General features: G+C 43.5%; 1 protein-coding gene across 1 annotated transcript; it reads left to right on the top strand.

The window, feature by feature from the left end:
• The first annotated feature begins 383 nt into the window (after positions 1–383).
• On the top strand, positions 384–17,707 carry PAX9 (paired box 9). Its single transcript, XM_063159485.1, has 4 exons — positions 384–1,083; positions 3,380–3,522; positions 8,389–8,541; positions 17,453–17,707. Exons 1-4 carry the CDS (start codon positions 384–386, stop codon positions 17,705–17,707), a joined length of 1,251 nt encoding a protein of 416 aa, XP_063015555.1.
• Positions 17,708–19,629: the final 1,922 nt, after the last annotated feature.

Below are 19,629 nucleotides of genomic sequence, written 5' to 3'. Positions count from 1 at the left end.
CCCCTCCCCCACGCCTTAGACGATGTTTTTCTTTTCTTTTTGTTTTCTTCGCGTTCCTTTTTCCTGTGGCAATAAAGCTGACTTGTCTGTTGGGGCGATCTCATTTTTCATCCCTGGAATGTGCTTATTTTTGGGAATATGCTTGATGCACAGTCCGGAGAGCTCCGACATTTGTTGCCACGGATTGTGTTTCTGTCTGTCTTTTCTTTTTTCTTTCTTTCTTTCTCTCTCTCTCGTTTTTTTTTTTTTTTTTTCCATTTTTTTTAACCTCTCACTTCTCTTCCTCCCTTCCCTTTGCTTCCTTCAGTCTCGGGGGCATCCCGCTATTATAAAGAAGTGCGTGGAGTGACCGGGGAGGGGGGGGTCTGTGACATCTGTCTGTGATGAAGAGCAGCTCAGACGCCTCTTTCTGTGCCGTCCGCCGTGTCCGACGGCTGTTTGTGCATTTGCTTGCAGAACCCGCCTTCGGGGAAGTGAACCAGCTCGGGGGGGTGTTTGTCAACGGGAGACCCCTGCCCAATGCCATCAGGCTGCGGATTGTGGAACTGGCGCAACTGGGTATCAGGCCGTGCGACATCAGCCGGCAGCTCCGCGTTTCCCACGGCTGTGTCAGCAAAATCCTGGCTCGCTACAACGAGACCGGCTCCATCCTACCGGGGGCTATCGGCGGCAGCAAGCCTCGGGTCACCACCCCCACGGTGGTAAAACATATCCGGACCTACAAACAAAGGGATCCGGGCATCTTCGCCTGGGAGATCCGGGATCGCCTGCTGGCCGACGGCGTGTGTGACAAGTACAACGTGCCGTCGGTCAGCTCCATCAGCCGCATCCTCCGGAACAAAATCGGGAACCTGTCTCAGCAGAGTCACTACGAGTCTTACAAGCAGCACCAGCCGCCCCCACAGCCTGCTCTGTCCTACAACCACATCTACCCCTACCCCAGCCCCATCGCTGCTGCAGGAGCCAAGGTGTCCACCCCTCCCGGGGTGCCGGCGATCCCCAGCACCATGGCCATGCCCAGGACGTGGCCGTCCTCTCACTCGGTGACGGACATCCTGGGGATCCGGTCCATCACAGACCAAGGTGAGAAATGGGGGGAGCCGGGGCCACAAAGGCAGCCAAACCGGGCCGGAGGGGTTCGGTCCCTGGGTTCTTTCCTCTCCGAGGGTCGGAAGGTGGTTTCGCTGTTTAATTCGGGAAACCCCTGGCGATTCCCCGGCACGGGCAGGGCGCTGAGCTCCCTGCAGCGCGTCTCGGAGCGTGGGCAGACCGAAGGGCCCGGGTGGGCTGCAGGCGAACCTGCACACAGGGCACATCGGCCGTCACCTCCGCCTCTGTGACCCGGGAGGTGGGGATGCTGCCCGGAGGGACCGGCCCGGGGTGCGGCGGCACCAGCGCGCTCTCAGTACCGGTGCCGGTCCCGGTGCCGACCGAGGCTCGCTGCCGCACTCCGGTCGCGGGCGCTGCCTTGGCGTTACTGAGGAGTCAGTTTTCTGTAGTTTTCGCAATCAGCCCAAATTTGCTTCGGCAGGAAGTTCAAATGTCATCTAATTGCTTTCATTCTGATGGTGTATTTTCCTCCGAAGCGGTGGTCTAGGAAAACCAAAGGCCCAAGATTTGCCTCTTTTATCCCTTGCACATTCTTTCGGTTCCTCCGCCTGGAAACTGCGTCGCGTGTCCCAGCCGCTCGCTAGCAAGGGACATTTTTTCCATTTCGGTCTCTGCCAGTGAACTAACAGTGAAAGCGTTGCTCAAAGTGTCACTGAAAACAACAGTCCAGAATATCCTTTGCCTACAGCGATCTCTGTGTCCCAGTGTTCTCTCAGTATTAGTGGAGAGGTGGGAATTGTGATCTCTGTTTTCACTGCCTTTTTAACAGCAATAATCCAGTTCTACCAGCATTTCAAATTCAAAATGATCCTTTAGGCATTGCAGAATAATTTTTTTCTTATTTAATAGATAGAAAGGTGATATTTTTTTCAAGCAACACACAAGCAGGTTTTTTAATATGTATACATGCAAAAAAATTGCAAGTTTGTTCTTCTTTGCCCTTCATGATCTAAACTTTACTCTAGTCCTCACTGGCACAAACAGATGTGCTTGTTTCTGAGTCGACTTTAACAAATACACGCTTGGCAATCTCTGAGGCAATCTAGAGGCAGTGTTGGCAATGAACATTAAAAAGAATGAGTGCATTACAAGCACATGAGAAATTTACGGTTGGGGTTTTTTGGTGCTGTTGTTTTGTTGTGGGATTTTGTTTGTTTGTTTGTTTTGTTAGTTTTTTTTTTTTTTTAGTGAGTTCCTCCTTTGTTAACACCACGTTGGCAGGCAGGCCTCTAACGGTGCTGCCGGGTGTCCCGGTGTGTGTCCCCAGCCCCCGCAGCGGCACACATCTTTCTGCAGTGTGAAATCGTCCCCTCCCCTTCCCGGCAGAGGCTCGGGGCTGCGGAGCGGCCGATGCCGCAGATGGGGGCTGCTCGCCCTTGATTTATAGGGTAAACTGACCTTGCTGACACGGAAAGGAAGCCCCTATTCATGGGAAAGTGTGAGATCAGCAGAAAAGGGCGCTCGCCGAGGGAGCTCAATTTCTTAAGACAACTTGAGATTTGTGCCTTTGCCCGGCACGGCGAGGGGCCGGGCGGGGTGGCGGGGCAGGAAAGCCCCCTCCCACGGCGGCTCCGGGCGCGGGGCTCGGACAGGGCTCCCCCTGCTCCTCCCCTGGCTCCCCGGTGCGGGAATTTGGCCGTTCGTGAATTTGTCCGCCAGCAAATCATCCCGGCATGCCCATGGCGGGACTGATAAGCATGTAAATGATAGGGCTGTTACTTATTTTCCTCCCCGCTTTCTTATCTTCTTCCTTTTATTTCCCTATTTACAAAATAATATTTATTTACTTTTATGTTTAATTTTCTTTTTCTTCCAAAAAGTGTTTGGAGCCCAGTTTATCTGCAGGCGTGTCAGGTCTGTTTGTCACACGGGGAGTCGTTTCTCCTCTGGCTCACAAACACACACACGGCGGTTGCCGTAAATGCCCCTTAGGAGCTCCTGGGGGATAAATGCCGGGCGGCAGCTCCGTCCCGCCCGTGCGGGGACTGGGGCCGGGCGAGCCAGCCAGCTCTGGGCTGGGCTGCTGATCTCCGTCACCGGTTTCACGGAGGGGGCTGACTGCCTTCTGCCCACGAATCAGCGTCTCAAGGAGCTCCCGGGAGCTTCAGCGAGATGTGGCGGGCGAGGGTCCGGCTCCCCCTTAGCGCTGCCCCACAGAGTGCCTTCCATGGGGAGAGGGGGCCGTCTCCATCCCGATGCAAAGCCGTATCCACCTCCGAATCCCGGTCTCTGCCTCTAACTCCCTCTCTCCCGCTCCTTTGTTTTCCAGCAGTGAATGACACTTCGCCTTACCCCAGCCCCAAGGTGGAGGAATGGAGCAGCTTGGGCCGAAACAGCTTCCACCCGCCGAGCCAGCACGCCGTGAACGGGCTGGAGAAGAGCTCCCTCGAGCAGGAGGCCAAGTACAGCCAGGTAAAGAGAGAGGCGGGGGGCGGGCAGTGATGCACAGGGCTCCTGAGCTCGGCCTCGGGCCACCGTCCTCGGTTTGGAGCCGGTGCCGGACTGTCTTCGGTTTTGGTTTGCAAGGACGGGCGGGAAAACGCCTGGCTCCCTTCGCTCCTCTCTCCGCTTCCTCCCCCGGCCTGGCGGCCCATCCCGCCTGGCTGCCGGGAGACGCAGGGCTGCGGGGGGCTGCGGGGGCTGGCGGGGCCGCAGCGATCGCGGCCGGGCCCGGGGCTGCCCCCGGCCCGCTCGGGACCCGCCGCCGCCGACCCCCGGCCCGGCCCGGCCCGCCGCCGCCTCCGCCCCGCCGTACTCTGTCCGCAGCGCGCTCCGTAGTCAGGGGAATAATTTGAAAATGAGATGTAATTGCTTCCTACATTAAGCATTTTTAAACGCTTAAGTAGACGGCGAATTTCCTACATTTTAATTACAACACAATATAACTGTTACTTAATAAATCTCTGTCTAAATCTTTGTGCTTGCTAATCATGTCCCGTGGCAGGAGAAAAGCTATAAAAGGCTCAACTGTTACTCGTTGGGAAAGCACAGGTTTTGAAAACATTTTTTCCGTGTGATGGAAACATTTCAAAATGCATCAGAGGTCTCTCAGACACACTGACTTCCCGGCCACGCATTTGTTGTACTTAGAACCAAGCCGAAGAAAACCCACAATCGCTGTTTAGCATTTTCCCTGCTCAAAGACAGAGGTTTTGGATGTATGTTTTGAGTTCGGTGTCTGGTTTTAGATCCATGTAGAGGAGACTTTTGTAGCTCGTGTTTGGTGGTGAGAGCAGCTGAATCAGACTCACATTCAAGATGCGGAGCGCAAACTGTGGGAACGCTCACAAAGAGTGGGCAGAGTGGGAAATACTGTAGATCCCGATAGTGAACAGCTACTTCATTTCATATATTGCCTTTTAAACAATACACTACCCTCAATGCTGGCCTATTTGTTCTGTTTTTCTATTATGCCATTATTATTATGTTCATTTCATAACACAAATAATATGAGCTGTAGTGTAGCCATATGGTTAAGGATAGAATTAGACTTAGATTTAGTGTTACTACTCCTTCTACAATTTTCTTTAAAGACTAAAATAAGCATTAACAGTCTTCCTAAAAAATAGTAGATATAGCTTGTCACTACTCTGTAAGAGCAGCTGTACTGTGGCTTCATTGTTTTAGGTTCCAGGCTGGGCCTTCTGCATGCAGTCCTGCTGAAATATTCACAGGATCTTGTTCATAGGCTGTAAACCATGGCCTCTGATGGATCTCGTTTACTTCTACAGATGTGTTGAGAAACAGTGTTTTATAAACTGAGTTATTTTCAATGCTGGTTTGGAAACAATTTTTTGCCTTTTCTTTTTTTCTTTTTTCAATATTTATGATTTAATTTTCATAATATATAACTGTTCTGTTGTGGATATCAGTTTTACTTTAAAGTTCTGTTCAACCTGAAAGATCACCTGATAAATGCTATTTAAGCATACGTGCTATTTAAAATTTGAGAAAATTGCTATTAATAAAATGGAATTCATTTATCCAAATAAATTGTCCAGAGAGTTTCAAAGGGCGGAAAAGCCATATTCAGAACCCTGGTCTCTAAAGGAAGATATAGAGGAGGTTCTTCTCAGCTTGTTCCCTGTAATAATATAGGTAAATAGAATTTGGCTTTGGAAAGTTCTAACATGTAGACCAGTCTATTGATATAGTATTCAGAATTGTTATCCAGAGAATTAAATTGAATGTGCATCAATTGCTTTGTCTGTCACAAGTTCACTACCTTGCTAATTAAGAATATGTTAAAAAAAAAATCATGCTAAATAAGGATGGGAAAATGTGATTATTTGCAGTTTTTTTGCCACATTCCTTTTCCCAAAATATTTATTCCAGACAGTGTGAAGTGAAGCTTATGAACCAAATTCCTGCTGCAAATAGTGCTGACTTACTGTCTTTTCACTGAAGTGTACTGAGTCTGGAGTGACAGCCTGTGACAGTAAAGACTTACAAAATTCTCTGACATCATGGGATCCATGGTGTCTTGCAATGTGAATGGGTTTGGGTGCAAAGAGATGAGCAGGAGATATGAGAGAATGTTGGTTCATTTGTGAATCTAGCAGGGGGGGTATCTGGAGGGATGGGGAAATGGGGAAGTCTCAGAGATACTTAATATGCCAGAAGGACTGTGGTGAAATAGGCTCTGTCGTTGTACTTTGGGGTAATTGCTATTTCCTTATCTCTTTTGGGCAAAGCTTGTTACAAAGACTCTTAAGGGTCTTAAGGAGGCAGACATCAGATTTCCCCCAGAGAAGAGAAGTGATCGTTCTGTGATGTTCCAGTTTTATGCCTGTATTATCAAAATCAGAGGTGCCTACAAAAGAAGGGAATCAAGTGTGGATGTTTAGCTTAGGCTTCCTAGTTTCACCACAGGAGCAGAGGAAATGTGCTCTGAAGCACATTAATATTGAATTTTGTGTGAGTGATGGCTAATTCTGCATTTTCCAACAAATTTCATCTATGTATTTAAGCACCACCAACATCCAAAGTTCACCTGTCCAAAGCTTGAAAATAGCTCCACAATTACTAGGCAAGTCCCTTAGCCTTAATCATGGAAGATAGTATTTTGCTTCTCAAGAAATCCCCCAGGAAATCACTCTGTGTGAGAAAGACCAGAAAAATTGAGACCAAACAACAACTTCTTGTGTACTTTTACAGTAATTTGTTTGATCACTTCTTTTAAATGATATACATTTGTTTTAAGACATGGGATACTGCAGCCTTTTTGTAGGCAAAACTCTTATTGACAACCCAGACTTTCAGGCAGCAGCCAAGGCTGACCTCTCCAGTCGATTCCATTGGCTACATTTCAGCCCTTGTCCCACACATCAGTGGGAGTTCACTCACGAAAAAGGCAGGAAGACTTTGCATTTTTGCCTTGACAATATGCAGTCACACTAGTTTAACATGAAACTGAACCTCTGGATGTAGAGCATTTTTCATTTTATGTATTATGGATTTCCTGGGGCTTTTGTTTGCAATGCTGTTCATATTTGGGTTTTGGGAGTTGAAAGCTCAGCCTGGCAGACTGTGATTTTGTACAAACCATTCCACAGTAAACCAAAAGATACCATGTCAAGTTTCTATTCAGGTTTAATTACATGATGTCCCAGGTTGTCATTTATACATAAGCAGTTGCATAATTTCCCTGGTGTATCACACTCACAGGTTTGTCATATGGCTTTCAAACAGGGTGACTGTGAATCAGAGAAACTGAAAAGGAAAATAGATTTTTCCAAGAGTTTGACAGTGTTGTGTCATACACATTTCATACGGAGCTCAGTTATATTGCATTATTTACGCAGGGAGGCACATTCAGTGCGGTGTTCAGGTGCTTCTACAGATAATTATGCTATTGTTACAAAGGATGAACATTCTGAGTATTTTCTTTTGCATTGCACAGCTTATACTGACTACTGCATTAAGAGAAAATAGCTGAAATGACTGCAATGTGAACACATTTGTAACCTGCATTTGAAATCAAAATGCTTAATAAACATGTACTGTATTTAAAATGCAGACCTCCGACATCTGATGCTTGTGACTTGCTGGACTAACATCATGGATGTTCAAAGTGAAAAAGAGTTGTGATCTGTAATGACACATGTATGAAAATGAAGAAGACCTGACATATGTCTGTATGATTTGCTGAGAGGCAAATAGCTTGGAAATAATTTCTTTTCAGAATGACTTTCTGTGTGCATTGCAGGAAGCAGATGTACATATTGCCAAAGGGAGCTGATACTCATTAATGGGAAAAAGCTTGTAACTGGGGGCTCTAAGGGCAAGCTCCCTCCTGGAAAAGGTGTGCTGTTTGGAGGCCTCATCCCAAACCTGCTGGAGCTGCAGAAAACACTCCTCCTAATTCAGAGGGGTTTGTCAACATAGTTTGAGCGAAGTCTTCCTCTGACACGCTGGCCAAACCCCTAAGCAGCAGCTACCTCAGGTCTGTCTCAGCTGAACTTCCTCAGCTGTTAGAGGATTGAGATTTTGGCATTGCTGGGATATCACTCCCTGTCCCTCGGCTGCATTCTGGCTGGGGCCGTGAGCTCTGCATGCTGCAAGCGCATCAAGGGAAGGCTCCATATCAGGGCAAATGACTGCAAATGTAGGTGCAACTCTGGACAATGACTTCCACAGAAAATGTAGATAATGCAGACATTTAGTTCCTGATGTTTCATTTATAGATGAACACTGAAAAAAGTATATTTGGTGCCCATGCATCTGCAACTGCATCTGCAGCGCTTAGAAGCCACAACATAGGGTAACTTGGGGAGACCATCAAAATGAAGCCTTAGATATTTTATGGCTTTATTAAAATTACTAAATTTTTAAATTATGGCCAATTACATAGTCCTCCTACACACATGATTTACTGAAAAAAAAAATTAGTAAATTTACTTATTTGTCATCTTGGGATCCAGGCAGTTGGATTCCTGCTGTGGCTCTGTGCAAAATCCATCAATGACAAAGGTCTGGACATACTGCTCTTCAGTCATACCCAGGCAGCAGGGGGGTGAAGCTGTGAAGGAGAGGTGTTTATTTGCTTTCTTGCCATAGTAGCCAGCAGCATTGTTAGCAGAGTCTGGTGCAGGGGTTCAGACCTTGGCTTGGAGACCGTCTGGTTCTGTGTCACTCTCACTAGGATCTCCAGACCAGGCCTGCTATCAAAGCATTGCCACTAAGACAGCTTGCTCAAGGTCTAGGCATCCTTGTCATTGCATGTTGTGGGTGAGGGGCATGAGCTGATCCCACTACATGCACCCGATTCCTCCCCAGGTGATCTGGATGGCACCCAATTCGAACCCCATTTGTGAGACCTGCCTCTTACTGGCCACCTGCTTCCACGGCCAAAACACAGTGCCCTGTCCACCAACCCACATGGCTTCAGGGCACTCCACCCGGATGAAACTAATAAAGAAAGTCAGAGAGGTGAGTGAATGGTATGATGACACTCAAACTGCACTCTAAGCACCTTCTGCTCAAAGGACCCCAACCCACCAGGAGGTCTGCCATGACAAACATGATCAGGGACTGTAAAGTGGGAATGATGGGAGATACTTGTCACAGCAAGGAAGCAGAGTGGCAGGAGCAGGGGTATTAGATGTGATTTGACCTGCTCAGTCTTGGTTCTTGCAGTAGATTGGCAAGTATATAAAGACTGTATTGTGTGTTTGAATTTGTCTGTTGTGGCAATTTATCAGCTTTTAGGAATTGCCTACACAACTAGTCGTAACAATGGTGGGCATTTAACAATCGATGGGTCACCCTTCTTAGTATACCAGCTTCCCAGTAACTGCAGCAGCAGAGATTTGCTAGACATAGGAGACTGCTGTTTTGGCTGTCCTTGAAGAGAACAAGGTGAAGACTTTACTAGTTTGACCCCATATTTGCCTAGTTTCTAGACATCTAGAATGCCTTTGAAGGTCTGTGTCCATAAGTCTCCTCCTCCAGTTTCATTTAAATAACAGCATATTGAAATTACAATATATTGCTAAGTATATAATATTAAGAAGGCATTTTTCATAGAACCTTTCAGTAAGACATTATGGTGTTAACCAACGGCATAGAAAAGAACAAATGTTTATTTCTTCCAGTGTATTTGCTTGTTTAGAGTCCATGTGTGCCCTGCCCAATTCCAGATTTTGCCAAAATACCAAAGGGGAATTATTGTGCAAATCTGTTCTAAAACTATGGGAATCTGTTGTTAATTCCAACTCAAAGGAGTTTGCTTATATGACACGATTGTTTTTCCTGTGCTTTCCTATTGTCCTCATAATCCCAGTATATCTGTCTAAGGACAAACTTAAGTTGTGCTTTTGTCATCAGAACCAGGCTTTGTACTTAAAGCAACCAGAATTTTTTTTTCACCCCACTTTGAAATAGTCTGGTTGTGAAGTTTGTTAAATAGTAGAACATACCCCACGATCCAGCATCTTCACTGGAAAGGCAGTGACTTTGATTTATATCATTCTTCTCACCCTGGCGTAGGAAAGGGAAGCAACCATTCAACAACAGTGCAGACCCTGAACTATAATCCACACTGGAGATGTTCAGGTGGACATGTTATGTGTGCTTGGGTGCCGTGGTGGATCTCACTTCACCGTGAAAGCTGTCTAAGCCAACTGCACTTCTGAAGAAGCACTGGAAGCTCTTGCTCCCTGCTTTTCCCTCAGAATGTGCTGAGGTTTTACAGCAGCCTCTGCCTGCCTTTATCTACCATGCCTTTTTCTCCTCTCTCTCTTTTCCTCCGTTGTTTTTGTAGTAGATTACTCAGTGTTAGTGAATGAGTGGTGTTTTTTCCTTTTTTCCTTCCCCTTGTATTCCCCCCCCCCCCATTTTTTTTCTTTTCTTTTGTTTCTGCTGTAGTTTGCTTTGGAAAAGACATAAAATGCCCCTGGCTCCTTCAGGAAAGGATTGGTGATGGTGTGTAAATTCAAGTTACTATTACTATTTCCAAAACTGGGATTTTATTTCCCTGAAGAGGCTGAGATTTAAAACTGGATAAGAAAATATCATTTAGAGTGATCTTGATGCATGTCCCAACTATAGTTAAAACACTCAGTTGATATTATCTGGTTTCTGTGTTATTCACTGCAGCTGGGGATGGCTTTAGGTAAAGGAAACAACTTTAAGTTAATAAAAAAGCACATTAAACATGGGGAATGGGATCTGCTCATTATGAAAGGACTGAACTTTATTTTAGAAGGAAGTAGTGTGATTTTCTTATGCAGTACATTGTTGTGAATTGAATTTAACAATGGGAGAAATAGCTGCAAAGAAAATGGCATCTTTTAAAGAGATAATGTAAAGGATTGGGTAGCTAACTATGTTTGAAATATTAGAGTACTTCAGCTCTAAGAATAAGCCTGTTTTAATTGTTACTTCAACTAGAACACCAGCATTACTTTGCTCAACTTACAGTGAAAGAGAAATAGTGTAATTCTCCATTTTTGAAAGGTCTCTTTTTCAAATCACAGTCTTCTGGAAATCAACTCAGTTCAGCTGAGCAACAGAGCAGCTATGTAAGCCCCTTGCCCATGTGTTATTTTTAAAAGCTTCTCCATTTCAATGCACTATCACTGTTCATTCTTTCTTGAAAACAAAGGCAAATACTATATTTTATATTATTATGAAAAATTAATATCTTACATACAAAATATTGCCTCTTCTAAGTTTTTTTTGAACATCAAAATTATTTAATGTCCGTGTCCTAATTTTTCAGAGTCTCATTTTAAGCCTGATTGCAGTGAAATTAAGGAAAATTTTCAATAAAATAAGTTAATTCATCTAAGAATATGGATATTTAGTCTAATATGAAAATATTTTTGTAAGAATATTTTCCAGCACTCTAAAAAGCAAACCATGATTAGCAGGATTAACTCTTGCTGGCTTATTCAGATACACCTTAGCAATTTTGTCTCATTTTTTCTTAAAAATATTTCTAATAAAACCCATTATCATAAACTGGAGAACTTTACTCAGTGTTCACTTTTGCAACCCTTCTTTAGGGAATTGTGACTTACCTGTGTAGACACATTAATTTTAGTGGAACACTGATCTGAATTGATTTGTGGTAGCGTCATTTTTCCTGTTGATCCTGTAGCACTGAATTGCAACTTCAGAATTTAGCTCTAATTTAGTAATTACAATTTATACAAAAATATTACTTAAGTTTATAGATTTTAAAAAACTAAAAAAACCTCAATTTTTATTACTTAGATAATTTAGTAATGCCATTTTCCTAAATGATATTTCCATTTCACCCCTGCTGCTACTGCTGTTTTACTTGGAAAATTTGTTTGCTCTTCCCTCGGGATCCCATATGTTGACTTGATTTATAAATCATATTTAACCTCCAATTATAAAGAGAGATTTAGCATGTTTGCTTCCTTGATGTTTGCAGTTTGTGTTTGATTGCTCCTCATCTTGCTGTCATAATCGTTTTAACTAATTATGTGCATGTCCCTAAAAATGAGATATCCTCTGGATTTTTGTGCTGATTTGCTCTTCTAACTGAAGGACTAGATATTTTGCTTCTTGCTATGCTTTTTCTTGCTGAGGAAAGAACAACTGCTGCAATAGCTCCTTCATGACTGTGTTTTCAGGCCCTTTGGGAAAGATCCGTCATTTCCAGACAATGTTTGAAGGTTTTCATTGTGAAAACCAGCAGTGAGAGGGTGCGTGTGTGTGTGTGCGGGGCTGCGGCTGCATCCCTGCAGAGGAAGCTGCTGCCGGCTGTGCTCCCAGTCCCTGCTCCCAGCTCCTGCTCCTGGTACCTCTGCTGTTGGTTCCAGCGGCTCTCGGGAAGGGCTGGGCTGCAGGATCAAGGCAACGTGCTGAGCTTGCTGATCCAAGGACAGGAAAGATTCACCCCATCCAAGCCAGTGTTAGAATTGCGAGATACAAATGGAAACAGCAACCTTATTCACCCGAGGTGTGTCCCTTAAGCCGTGACACAGACTGAACTTGTGATGACTGCAGCAGGGAATTTTGGGCTGAGTCACTGTCCAAGCTCATTCAGGCTGCTCAGTTAGGTAACTCCAACTTGAAGGCTATGCTGCTTCTCCAGAAACATTTTTTGAATAGTAATTTAGAATGCTTCTACAAAGCCTGCATTCTCAGTCCATGCAATACATGAACTATTTAATTAAATACTGTAGCAATCATATTACAATGGCCAATTCATTCAAATAATTGTAAATAAAAGTAAATTATTATTACTATTACTACTACTACTACTACTACTACTACTACTACTACTATTATTATTATTATTATTATTTACATTCTACATTCTTTTGGACACTAACTTTAGAGTTAGATTATAAAATTGAGGTGGCACCCACCTGTGGCATCAAATCTGCTCATGTTTGTATTCACATAAAACTGAAATGAGATCCTTTACATTATTGCCATTAATGATAGCTAATATAAATACCAGACTGTGATTTTGAATGTTACATTTCCTGGTCATTTTCTGAAATATTTAGAATCAACACGGGAGAGAACATGGGAGATGAACTAATTTTGATACTGAGAGAACAGGTATCTAGCAAGCAAAAGTCAGAGAAGGAAAAGAATGAAAAAAAATAATATAAATTCACTACAATATATAATTAGAATTTATACCATGAGGACTAAAAGTGAAATTTAGCTTGCATGTTTCTCTGGTTCTTCTGTGATCAAGGCAGAAGAAACCAAAATCAGGTAGTTTTTCTGACATGGGCTGACTGGGAAGTGTTTTTCAGAAAGTTTGTACCCTTGTGTCTTCTTACCATGAAGGGGAGAGGAGGCTGAAGCTCTGCAACACATTATACAAGCATAACCTTCAAAACAGATATCCAGGTGTATTTGGTGGTTACCTCTGGTTGTGAAAGAATTGCTCTGACTTTTAGGAGTCCAAGCAACTAATGGAAATTACTTATTCCAAAGACCACATTAGCTTGGTTCTAGACTTGCTTTACATCCACCCACTCCCTCTGTGTTGCAAATCACAAACAGACTGAAAACAATGACAAAAAAAGTTGTCTCTAGTTAGTATTGTATCTAAAGTGACCAAAACTAAAGATTCCATCTGTTAAAACTACTCAACCAACTCATTTACTTGTGAAAACGTGCAGTCTGCTTGTTTCATGAGGACAATTTTTTGTGACCTAAAGCAAGGTTTTATGTCCACCCTGGTTTGGATTTCCCACCTCAATATTCCTTTTAATGTCACTGGCAGGTATCAGCAGCAACTTGGCAGAAGGACACCAGACCCAACTTGTTATCCTGACCCAATTACTCTTGTTTTGCTGGTAGCTTTGAAAGAACAGGTTTACATGAATTTGTGAGTTGGTGGGAGGTCATGTGTTCTAGGTTTCAAATGCAGCTCTAAAGTTTGGAAACATTCATTCCATCAGTTGTCTGAAAACATTGATAGGAGCAGCAATTGAGAGCAGAAGTTCCTCTCTGATATTTGTAGAAGCCAGAAAGTAGGCACTTTCAAATGGGAGCCCTTATCTCTGACACAGCAAAGGTTCTTGTTCAGCTACAACTAAATGTTTGTTTGTTTGCTTAAAAAATTAGATTTCCCTTGAAAAACGATGGTTCAAATTAAGAAAAAAAATATTTATAAAACTTAAAAGCCAGGTTCAAGAACCTCCGCACTTAAAACAAATTCTTAGGGTTTTAAAAATCCATAAACACCATGAGGTTCTTGCACTCCTAATTACAAATGTTTAGATTTTGCTGTTCATTTCCTCTGATGGAAATACTGCAGGATGAATTATTTGTCCAGTATATACAGGGTCATGGAACTCAATCCCCTCCATTTATTTTAAGTGAATGTCATGTTTGTAAAAAGTGCCAGATTGACAGACAAGATTCAACCCTTCTGATAACCTACGCTTTGTGTCTAAGGCTGTTTGGAAATAAAAATGCTTGTGTCAAGACTATTAGGTCAAATCTTTCACAGATGAAAATCAGATGAAAATTTGGGTGTTGGGGTTTTTTTGTTTGTTTGTTTGTGGGGTTTTTTTTTAGTAGCATACTTTAAAATCATATAGAGTGAGATTTTCTCTATCCCCTCATCTTTTAATTCAGGTCAGAGGAAGCCTCTGACTGCTCTGTGGGTATGGCTCAAACCTCCCCTGAGGCACAATTGCACTCTGTGCTGGGCCAGTTCCTACCCATCCCAGTGCTGCCTGCTTGGCTGAGGGCATCTGTGGCACCCACAGAATCATGGTTTGGAGTGGTAAAGCTTTGTAGCACTGCAACAAAAATAAGAATGATTCACCAATTCAGTGAGGCAGTGATGACAGACAGCATTGGTGGCCTCTGACAGGTTGCAGCTGGTGGTCCCTACACAATTGTCTCCACATCCTGCCCTCAGTAGTTGGGGCAAGATCTTTCTCACATTCAGAATAGAATGCTACAAAAAGAACAGTTTTCACAACTTTATTTTGAATAAGAGAGAGTGTGTGTGTGTGTGTGTGTGTGTGTGTGTGTGTGTGTGTGTGTGTTTGTATGTGTGTCTGTGTGTGTGTGTAAAAGGGTTGTTCTGGCTGCTATAAATATGTATAGGTATTTGTTTAAATTAAGCTGTTACAAAAACTAGTGAATCTTTAGTCAATTTCCATCTGTTTTATCAACAACAACCCAAGTGGCACCTACAGTATGATTCAATAGGAAACCTGGGCTTCTTCATGAATTATAGTTTGAAGACTTTGTGCCAGAAGGCCACAGACCATCAAGAGATGGATCAAATATTTCTCAACAAGCCTGTTGATAAAGCATTTATCAATAATATCTGCATTAATGTGAGGCATTCAGAAGCTCAGATTTGCCTCAGATCATGCAAAGTCATCTGCTTATGGCTGCTGAGGAACCTCTGGAGGCCTTGTCTGTAGGAGATGCAGTAGGCCAGGACATGGGCTGGAACATTGCAAAGAGCATTGCTGGTTGGAACCAGCAAAGAGATGCCTTGTTGGCACGTTGCCTGGCACAGATCTACCCTGTACCCACTAACACCTACTAGCACACCTTCTCAAGGGTGTTAGTGGGTACAGGGTAGATCTGTGCCAGGCAATGTGCCAACAAGCACAGCTAAGGGGTCACAGAAGATGAGAACTCATAATGAGGAATCCTACTTAAAATGGGCTTCCAGGCACAGCCTTGAGCCCACTGCTTGGTACCAGCCTCCTTGGGATGGGAAAGCCTGAGGAACAGGGTGGATTCACAGAGCCCAAAAAACCTCCTTTGAGGTCTAGAACCTGAAGGTTTGTGATGTCTCAATGGCTATGAGACTTCAGGGACTTGTCCCATAAATTTTCTCTTTTCAGCACCCACCCCTCCAGGGTTTCTGTACTCCTCTGTGCAGAATGTATTTGGGTTGTGGCTCTTGATATCCCAGTGTTACAACCTGGCTTCAATGAATCTACAGTGCCTGTGCAAAGCTTTTTGTTGGTGCTTGTTACAAAAAACAGAGGTGCTCATTCTTGTTTCATGTTTGCACATTGGAAAAGCAGCTTTTTAGGGCCACACTTTTTATTTCCAGTGAATTCAATTACATTATTTTCCATGTGATTCAAGAATTTTACTGATTTGCAGTGCAATTATTTGCAGGTTTGTATTAATCAGCATTGTTGCAAGCACTGATATTTAAAGCTGAGGCTAAAGTAATTCTGAGTCACAGTAGGGGGCACATAATACGAGTTACTGGTCAGATCATGTATTTGGATTTTCAGAAGAATAAGGCAAGTTCAGCTTCAACAAAGTATTTAATAATTTTGAATGACAATTATGTTGCTGATGCAGCTGTAAGTTTTGTACTAATTAATATTCCTATTGGAGGCTTGTGGCCAGGATCCCATTGCTGTGTCTGCTGCTTTAGATTGCTGTACAGGTTTATACTGACAGACCCCAGCAGAATTACTGCTCTGTTTCCCAAATGACAATGAGAGGATAGTCTAGACAGTGGAACTGTGAGAAATTTAACAAGTGAAAGGTTAACACCACGTGAAGTTTTAGCAGTAACAAAAGTCTGATTAATTTTTTAGCTTTGCACTATTCAGGTTGTGTCCAGTTGTACCATGTGATGATGCTACAGGATTTGATGAATCAATACTCTTCTTTCATATCCAGATAGGAAACATTTTTGAGAAAAAATGCCACCCCAAATCCTAAAACAAACACTACACAAATTGAAACCGAAGCAAGATAAATGATCTTGGTTAGTACCTGTTGTGCTGAAGAAACATTTATGGGTGTGAAATAAACCACCAAACAGTTTTTAGTTGAATAAGGAGTCATTAGTTGTGAAATCATAGCATAGCCGACTGAAGGACTCTCCCTTCTCTATTTAAATAGAAACCCTTCTCTCCAGCCTACAGAAGGACCTAGGAAAATAGCTTGCAGGAAAGGACCCAGCCCTGCAATTGTTTTGTGTACAGAAGCCCTATTGAAACCAGGAGGAGCTATGAGCAAAGAACATTTGCAAGTTTTTTATCCCAAGTATCTAGAAAAGAGATTTTTAAAAGTCACCATCAATAATACTACTACTATAGTTCTGACTCATGCTCTGAACAAACAGTTACCAAAGAGTTTAAGATGTTCCACCTCCCCCAGCCACTGCTACCTCTTCACTCTGGGGAGTGTTGCTTTCAGATCTGTGCCCACACCTGCCCATGGCAGCTCAGGCTGAGCCCACCCTCCTTCGGGGCCAGGAGAGGAGAGGCTCAGGGATGGGTCTGTCTCTCCTGCCACTGGGACGGCTGTGGTCACTGCACACCCAGCTAAACTGCCCCAGCACTCCCCAGCTGGGCTTGCAACAGTGACCAACACTCTGTGAAATTTGGGAAAGGTAGGTAAATGTCGCAGTTAATCTACTCCAACCTGTGAAAATCATTGCCAAGTGCATCAAGGTGAGAGAGAAGGGGGAGACTCATTACAAACCCCTCCAGTAGCTCTCAAGTTAATGATTAGATGCAACCACGGGCCTCGAGGAGTCCATGAACAACAGCTTGTGGCAAGGTAGGCAGGTGTACAGGGGCCTTAGCAGATCCTGCCTTCCTCTTGGTGTGTGTTTCCTCATCATCTGCTGGTGGTCCCTGTCTGGGACACGTTGCTGGGAGAGGTGTGAAGCACTGATCACAGTGGGGTAACTGGTCTTAAAAGAAAAGCAGAAGGGGCCACTGAGCCCATGAAATTCAGGCAAATGGTTATGGATTTCTCTCTTGGTGTCCTTGCCGGTCTTAATTTTGGTACAAAGCCCCAGCAGCATCTGAGAGCAGTCTATTTTACACCAGATCCAACGTGTCTTACTCTCTCAGAAATCCTTTTCCTTTCCCTCTCCTTCCAGGCTCCCAATGGCCTCCCAGCCGTCAGCAGTTTCGTGTCCGCGCCGGCCATGCCTCCGTACGCCACGCCGGCCCAGGTGTCACCTTACATGACGTACAGCGCCACTCCATCCAGCTACATGGCGAGCCACGGCTGGCAGCACGCCGGGGGCACCCCGCTGTCTCCCCACAGCTGCGACATCCCCGCCTCGCTGGCCTTCAAGGGCATGCAGACTGCCAGGGAGGGCGGCCACTCCGTCACGGCCTCCGCTCTCTGATGCAGGAGCTGCTCCAGGAGCACCAGGGGCTCGCCGGCTCCTCGGGCCCAGCTCACGGACTGCTCCCCTCATGCTGGCCACACCTGGCCTTTCTCCCCGTGACTTGTCTCCCCGAGGGCTTCTGGGATTAAAGAGCTGCAGACAGCATCAGAAACTGAGAGAAGCGCTCTTAAAGACTTTGTGTCCCTCAAAGGGCTCGTGGAGCCTTGTTCCACTCTCTCCTGGTCAAACCACACATATTTATTCTTAATCACCACAAACTTTCTAAATGTGCAATTGTTACTAAGATTTGTGCTAAAATCAATAAAGAAAAATCACCACAGAAAATTCTGCTATGCCTTGAATCAGCAAAGGTGGCTGAATGGGAAGTGTTTGCCAAATGCCTAGAGAACAACCCTTTAGTTGATGAGATTATACAATCCACTGTTATTATGAGGTCCTTTATTGTTGTTTTATTGGGTTTTGGTAATCAAATATAGAATGAAGGCAATAGGTGGCTTTCAGATTCTTCTGGCATGTTGCCATCGTCAGGCAGTAGCAAGATCTTTGTGATTTTATTTTATCCATTTGTAAATAGAGGCTTTTGACAGCATTTGTTTTCACCTTCCAGTACATTTCTTACCTTTTTCTTTTTTCTTTTTCTTATTTTTTTTTTAAGTTAAGGAGATTTCTAGTTATTTTCTATGTCTTTGCATGGTGGGGTGATAGGTGATGAGGTTTAGGTAGGGGTTTTTGGTCATGTTTTTGTGCCTACAGTGGAGGCTTCATCATCTTATGAGATAGTTATCTCTTTGGCAGAAGAGTCAAAGGCAGAAATCCAGCTAAGTAACTCGCCAGTTATACCCAGCCTCCCAGATTAATGAAACACCACATTTATATGAAGTACACAAACAGAAATATGGGTGGAAAATACCGGAATAAAACAGAAAACTGTAGAGGAAAATGCTGTTAGTGTGCAACCTGTGCAGAGATGCTTAAAAAGCCCTATCAGTCAAAAACTCCACTGAGAAACAGAATTGTACCATCATTCTCAGCTCACTTGTGTCCAAATTATGTTGTAATTTTTAAAGAGGACCTTGTCTTTAATTTCTGCTTTAATGAATGTAAAGTATGGCTCTTGGTAAAGTTTACATTGTTGTTCTGAAGCATTTTTTCCCCTTATAGGTATACTGGTGGTGGTGCTACAAACAGACATATTATTTAATATTAGCAAATTTCCTTTCTACATTTCTGTATGCAGTGGCAAGTACTCCATGCCAGTTATTTTGCTTTCAACTTTAATCCCAAGAGAGCTAAAATTCTGATTTTTGAAAATTTACCTGTTTTCCTTGGGCAATAATAAAGTTCTGACTATTGTTATGCTTTTCCCATGCTGTAGGTATGTTCAGAATATGAATGTGGAAAAAAAAAGCCTGGTGTGACATTTCATATCCATCATAGACTATTAATATATTGTGTATTTTTAAAAGTGTTCAGCAATAACTTAAATTACTGTAGACATAGTTAAAGCAAAGAAGAAAATACTATTCTTCATATATTGTTCTATCTGCATCCCATATTAAACACTAATTCAGTCAAAAAGTAAAATACATTTCCCTCTTAAAATATAGTTATCTTTTTGTGGATTTCCAGCTCTCGTCACCAAGACAACTGTGAGTAAATTTTCATAACAATCTAAGTAATCAGTATTTATGTCATGTACAGTATGTCCCCTGAAATATGGATGGACTTCTCTGGCTACTGCCACCTTTGCCTCTTGCACTAAAAAATTGCTAACAGAACTGCATTTCTGTAAAGAACACAGATATTATATTTTTGCCCCAAGGAAACAAAGATCTGATCTTGGATGTAATTAATTTTCTTCAGCCTCAAAGGTATCCAACAGCTGTTTAGCTTTAATGAGATGCTGAAACCCTCGTTAT

The sequence above is a fragment of the Melospiza melodia genome, chromosome 6, assembly GCF_035770615.1.
Source record: "Melospiza melodia melodia isolate bMelMel2 chromosome 6, bMelMel2.pri, whole genome shotgun sequence".
Taxonomy (NCBI): Eukaryota; Metazoa; Chordata; class Aves; order Passeriformes; family Passerellidae; genus Melospiza; species Melospiza melodia.
The sequence above is the reverse complement of the archived record's forward strand: the minus strand, read 5'-3'. Positions and strand labels throughout refer to the sequence as shown.

What these genes read in the sequence shown, in the direction of transcription:
- PAX9 (XM_063159485.1), top strand. Translation starts at nt 384, where the DNA reads ATGAAGAGCAGCTCAGACGCCTCTTTCTGTGCCGTCCGCCGTGTCCGA. An exon ending in AGGAGGCCAAGTACAGCCAG is followed by an intron (nt 3,523 to 8,388) that starts GTAAAGAGAGAG and finishes ATTCCTCCCCAG; the next exon opens with GTGATCTGGATGGCACCCAA. An exon ending in TAATAAAGAAAGTCAGAGAG is followed by an intron (nt 8,542 to 17,452) that starts GTGAGTGAATGG and finishes CTCTCCTTCCAG; the next exon opens with GCTCCCAATGGCCTCCCAGC.